The sequence below is a fragment of the Adiantum capillus-veneris genome, chromosome 16, assembly GCF_014529385.1.
Source record: "Adiantum capillus-veneris isolate H3 chromosome 16, ASM1452938v2, whole genome shotgun sequence".
In the NCBI taxonomy this organism is placed as follows: Eukaryota; Viridiplantae; Streptophyta; class Polypodiopsida; order Polypodiales; family Pteridaceae; genus Adiantum; species Adiantum capillus-veneris.
The window spans coordinates 129,066,344-129,072,795 of NC_140946.1; the positions used below are offsets into that span (position 1 = coordinate 129,066,344).

At 45.4% G+C, this 6,452-nt stretch overlaps 1 protein-coding gene across 2 annotated transcripts in view; it reads left to right on the top strand.

Annotated features, from left to right (window-relative positions):
• Positions 1-599: 599 nt before the first annotated feature.
• Positions 600-6,452, top strand: part of LOC147439854 (anoctamin-like protein) — a 151,767-nt gene continuing 145,914 nt past the window's right edge. Inside the window, exons 1-2 of one of the 2 annotated variants that reach the window (XM_086485586.1) lie at positions 600-754; positions 880-1,133. In XM_086485586.1, the coding sequence (XP_086341712.1) occupies positions 906-1,133 (228 nt within the window). In that variant the 5' untranslated portion in view covers positions 600-754; positions 880-905. Of the gene's footprint in view, positions 809-879; positions 1,134-6,452 lie in introns of both variants that reach the window. The other variant, XM_086485587.1, reaches the window with a different exon arrangement.

The following is a 6,452-nucleotide window of genomic DNA, read 5'->3' on the forward strand; positions in this document are numbered from 1 at the left end:
AGCATCGTTCGTCTCTCACATGCTTTGATGTGGGGCATGGGGGCGTGGGGTGGGGGCAAGTGAGGGAAAGAGGGGCCATGCTGCCGCTGAATGCGGCGCCGCTTTACTAGTACATATAGATTTTGGGTTGCTTGATTAGCCATGGAAAGCAGTGTGAGCCCAACTTGACCCGTCACTGCTAAAAACTAATCTTGGGATCCCGAGATTAGATTTACCTCCCGAGTTTAGTTTGATAGGTGGTGCCGTCACATTTATGATGACAATAACTCTCACTTTTGTAACTTTATGGGAAAGATCTGTTTTTTTGGGAAGAATAATATCCTTAAAGTCTTTCACATCATTCAAGTCATTATGAGCGTCGCCATCCGTAATTCCTCTTGCCAAAACTAAACTTGGGATCGAGTTTAGTTTTTAAAGATCGACGAACCGGATTGCGTGCGCCCCTCTTTTTGAATGAGCGTCATTGATCCCATGCTTATGACCCCGTGGAACTGAAAGGAGAGGCCATCCAACGGACGCCTGTTGTCAAGAAAATCGTGCCCGTCGTTCATTCAAGACCCAACGTGTGATATAGTGCTGAGGTTGTTCCCTCGCAAATTAGAAAGTTGACGGGACGAGAGATGTGTCCACTTGTGTGCATTTGAAAGCCCTTCCCGTTCTATGGCTTCCACGTAGCAATGCCAAAGTGCATAGGACCTCAATAACAAGCTCTTTAGTACATTCGTCTTCCCGCACCATCAACCATAGCCAAAAGGTTAGTTATTTCTCTGCACATTTGAATTGATACCTACGATTTCTTGCTTCGGAGGTAGATATGGCTATTTGTCGGTGCCCATTGTCTACTCTCTGCATTTCATGACCATTCATACTGTTTGCCAGGGAGACACAATCCTGTCAGGCTGAAGATGTCGGAACAACTCATCAAATCCTCGAATGATAAGGCTTCAGATAGGCCTGCCTTCGAGATAGCCATTGCCTATGAAAAACCCAAAAGTGCCGAGCAGTCAGGCGGGCTCATATCCATTCTGAAAGACAAGCCACAGTTTGCTGTAGAACGCCTCATACAGGAGCTCAAAAATAAGGGCCTTGTACTGAAGGAAGTGGAAGGCCTTTCCGCAGAGAATTTTGTGAAGGTACCCCTTATTTTGAGAGAGAGAGAGAGAGAGGGGGGGGGAGGGGGGAATTTTTAACATCGTAGGAGTAATCCCAAGAGACCTCAAAAAAGAGAGAGAGAGAGAGAGAGAGAGAGAGAGAGAGAGAGAGAGAGAGAGAGAGAGAAGGGGGGGGGGGGGGGGGGGGGGGGGGGGAGTTTTTAACATCGTAGGAGTAATCCCAAGAGACCTCAAAAATCTATCCGACTAGTCTTGAACTGAAGACCTGTTGAGAGAGAGAGAGAGAGAGAGAGAGAGAGAGAGAGAGAGAGAGAGAGAGAGAGAGAGAGAGCTTTTTATATCTATTAGAGGCCGAAGTCGACCTTTGAGACAAATCAAATATATATGCGTGTGTGTCCTGTGTCTATTGGGAAAGGACAAAGTACGAAGTAACAAAATGTGGTCTTGTGGTAGGGGGGGAGAGGGTGATTCACGGGAGGCTAGGATTTAAGATACATGATTTGGGGGGGGAGGTGGAGCTTTATCTCTAGGAGATGTGGGTGCATATCTATTGCTTAGGTAAAGTGTATTAAGTTGACTAGCTCCATCCTATGTCAAACAAGGAGTGTAAGATCTGGTACATAGGTGGTGTGGTGTAAGGTCTGCACGCATGATCACGGTTGGGTCTACTGGATCTCTATGCGATGGAGTCTTGGAGCTTTGTATTGTGGAGCTCAGGGGCGTCTCCTAGCTGAGAGAGAGAGAGAGAGAGAGAGAGAGAGAGAGAGAGAGAGAGAGAGAGAGAGAGAGAGAGAGATTTTATTATCGTCCTCGGAGGTCAAATATGACCTATGGACCTTTCTCCAAAATCTTTCACATGCACGTGCCTTTTCTTGGACTTGAAAAAATTGATGTTTTACTTCCCATCTTCTTTTCTTCTTTTGAATCAATGCCTTGTATGTATGTAAATGACTTTGATAGTTGTCTTTGTCTATAGTTGCATCAAGCTTTATCAAGGACTTTCGAGCATTTTGACATTCTTTATCAAACCATATTTGCAGGATCTATCTTTGTTGATACCATGGACATGCTTTATGGCAAAGCATTCTTTGGCACAAGAACAAATAATGTCACGTGCGCACTTCACTTGCGCTATGTGGGCATGCTTCTGCTACAGTCTAGCATGAGTCATTAGCTTAGGATTGAGCTTGGTACTCTTAAGTTTTTTTCTTTTCGATGCTAGACAACTCACTTTTCATTGCAAGTTCCCACTGAGTCTTATCCTTGGTTAGCATGGCCTCTTTGTAACAAAGGCTCACCACTATCTATGAGCAACGCAAAATCCACACCAAGAAGGAACCCTCTAGCGGATGTGAGGCTCTTTGAGATCTCCTCGACTGACTAGTACTAGCTTGCTCATTAGCTCTATCATCTAGAATATTCACTTGCAGAACAATAGGCTCTTGAGCTGTTTGCATAGGAGGGGATACATCAGAGAATTCAACCTTCCGAAATTCAATCTCTTTTACTGATTGTCTGACGTGCATTTTAGTCTCGTTGAAGACAACATCATTGCTGCAGAAAATGGATCGACTCTCTAGATCCCACAAACAATAGCCAGACTGACCATTGTTGGAATTAGGGTTAGGAAAATACACACAGCTTGGAGAAGATGAAGGAAGCTCAAGGCACACAATAGAGAGTCTAATACTTAGTGTGCAATGGAAAGATAAGTTAGCCCTAGAGCGATGGGTGTATATACAATGCACGGAGAAAAAACCTCCTAGTGAGGGAAAAAATGTGTCGGCGGTCCTAAGTGTGTTAACACACATCACTACCACATGTATATGGTAACAAATCCCCCTTGGAGTGATGCGGTGAATGAGAGTTGGCACATAGGGTAAAGGGAAGTGCCATGCCCTGAAAACATGATCAGTCCACAAAGGGGGGTAAGCCCAAAGCTTTGCGGAAAGCTTCGAACTTCTTAGGAGACAATGCCTTTGTGAAAAGATCTGCAAGGTTGTCCTGTGTAGGCACATAAGCCAAGCTGATCTCTCCTGCTGGGAGCCTCTCCCTGACATAGTGGTAATGCATCTCAATGTGCTTTGTGCGAGCATGAAAAACTGGGTTCCTCGCAACTGCCAATGTGCTCTGACTGTCAATGTAGATAGTGTTGGCAGTGTTCTGTCCAACATCCAAATGAACCATAAGGTGTCTGAGCCATACACACTCAACCGTAGCTTTGAGGATTGTCCTGTACTCAGCCTCACAACTGGAAGTAGTCACAGTAGGTTGCTTTTTGCTCAACCATGATATGCATGAGCTGCAAGCATGAAACAAAAACCACTTGTTGACACTCGTGTGTCAAAACAACTAGCCCGCCGAGTTCGAAAAAGCATGCAAATCTAGCGGCAATGATCCCCCTTGGGATAAAACAAGCCAAGATGTAAAGTGCCACTCAAGTAGCAAAAAATCCTCTTGACAGCTTGCCAATGCTTAGACCGTGGGCTATGCATGAATCTGTTGACCTGTGAGACTGCAAACTGAATATCCAGCCTTGTATTGCATACATGAATGAGGCATCCAACAACAATTTGGTTAAGAGTGATATCTGCAGGATCACCAGCATCATGAAGACTCAATTTCAAACCTGTTTCCATGGGAGTGGCAATAGGTTTGCAATCCTCAAGTCCAAACTTACATAGCAATGTCTCTATGTAACTTTTCTGACACAAGGCAATACCACCATCACACTGCTTAAACTGTGTACCCAAGTAATGATGCAACAGCCCCAAATCTTTCATCTTGAAAGTAGTATTCAAATCAGCTGTAAATTCAGCAATATGTCTCTCATTTGGTCCAGAGATCAACAAATCATCCACGTAGAGAACAACAATGAGAAGTACATCACCCTCACGCTTTACATACAATGTGCTTTCTGTTGGACTGTTATAAAAGCCTAAATGAGTGTCAGCCTTCTCATACCAAGCACGAGGAGATTGCTTCAACCCATACAAAGCTTTGTTACATTTGCACACTTTATCCTCTTGTCCTTTCTTGACAAAACCGCGAGGCTCCGTTACATAAACTTCCTCAAATATGTCACCATTCAAGAAAGCAGGAACAATGTCTGATTGATGTACATCCCAACCAAAATGAGTTGTCAATACACATTGAAAACGCACAGTAGTCATACGACAAGTGGGAGCAAAAGTCTCTTCATAATCTATGCCTTTTTACTATGCATAACCCTTTGCAATAAGTCGAGCCTTATAGCGACCAATCTCACCATCCGGCTTGCGTTTCAACTTGTAAACCCACTTCGTACCAATGGCCTTTTTGCCAGGAGGCAAATCACAGAAAGCCCAGGTGTCATTTTCTATAGGTGCATCATCTTCTGATTGCATGGCAGCCATCCAATTTTTTGAATTCTGTGGTTCATCAAAAGACAGAGGTTTCTCAACATCATGTAAGCTAGACACAGCCAAAGCATAACAATCTGATGCATAAGATGCATGGTGAGAGCCTGAACGAGTGCGACTAGACAATGGTGCTTCCAATTTACTGTGACGCAATGTATGCACCAGCCATTTTGGCATACCTCTAGCTTGCTCATTTTCAGCCCTTTCCTCATCAAGTACATCATGTACATGTGCATCAGTAATAGGCTGATCTGTACATATTTAGAAACCCCCATAGGTTGTATATTTTGCCTCATTGGAATTTACATTCGAACTTCCACCATTGAAAAGAGGCAACAAAGTGTCATAAATGTCTTGTGAGCTTACATTACTATCTCTAGTACATGATAGCAAGGACTGAACAGAATCTTCCTCAAACACAACATTTTGTGAAACCAGAATACGCTTTGTTTGTGGATGATACAACCTGTAACCTTTACTTTTAGCACTATAACCAACAAAAATACATTTGACAGCCTTATCATCTAATTTTCTGCACTGTGTTTGTGGCACCAAAGCATATGCCGAACAGCCAAAAACACGCATGTGCTCTATAGGAGGCTTTCTATCATGCCATGCTTCATATGGAGTCATAGATTGCAAAGCTTTCGTAGGATTTCTTCCGAGAAAAAGATCCTTGTATTAGTTAACGAAACTGCCCATAGGGTGCTAGAGAGGGCTACAACAATCATATGGGGGAGACTCTTCCAATGAAAAAACAGCATATGCACAATGGGCTAAATCAAGATATGGGGAGAGGGAAGAGCCACATTGGTCGATGGTAGTGCCATTTGAGCACACCCTGGACCATGGTGAAGAAAGGTTCAAGGCGCCATAGTCGAAGGAAAGTCTCTCTATGCCCCATATGCGGTCGGAGCTGCCCTGGAGTCTCTCAAACTGTCTTGAGAGTTGGATCTGCTCTAGCGAAAGATCCCGAATTGTCTCTGCTAGTGGTATAGGGCGAGCCTCAAAGATGAGGAAGTAGTGGGTCCGTCTTTAAAATTGAGTGTCAGGCCGCAGATGAGCTCCCAACAGTCCTCTCTCTCATTGCGCCACTCCTGTGGAGTAAGCTCTGTAGCAGGCTGGAGTGTAGGTCGACTCTCCTGCATCACTATCATCCTGCTGGTGGAGGAAAGCTCAAACTGAAGTGTTGGGCCCGTGAGAGTGGACCAAGCAGCTGCGCCCCAAGTGTACCGCTATGGTGTGGAAAGAGCTGGCATCAGTCGAAGGACACGAAGCCAAACCTGCTGTGCCAAAGGACAGTCCCAAAGACAATGACACTGACTCTCCATAGGATGGTCACAAGCTACGTATGCTGCCGAGAGACCACTACGTACAAGCCAGCTTCCCACTGCTGTAGCTTGATGTGCAATTAGCCATTGGAACAAAGTGACTCGCCGCGGCTGTTTGGCGTCTCACAACCTCGCCCACAAAGGCTAAAAGCTGACAAGAACTTAGCTGTGAGACCCTCCTCCTGCCAATACGACGAGCCTCTCTCCGTGTTGCCAATATGTGACGTCCCAGTCGAACAGTGTACTGAAAGAAGGGGACACCTGGATGGTCGGCTGAGGAGAAAGGGTCCCTCCAAAACCACTCTCCAGGATCCCACTGCACTCGTGCCAGTGGACAGCTCTCCCAAGCCCACAGCCTCCAGTGGCTAGTCTCAAGAGCTGCTGGGTCAGGATCTATGTCACAAGTCCTCCCACAGATGGCCAGACCTTGGATCCTTTGAAAACAGCACTTTGCCACCTGTGGGGCCTCTACTGAAACTCGGTGTAAACGACCCTCACCTTGTAGCTCGAAAAACAGGGAGGGTACAGTCTTTGATTAAGCCCGAACTGCGATGAGGATCTCCAGTCGCGTGAAGGCCCCCATCCATTTGGGCGCTGCTGACTTAAGA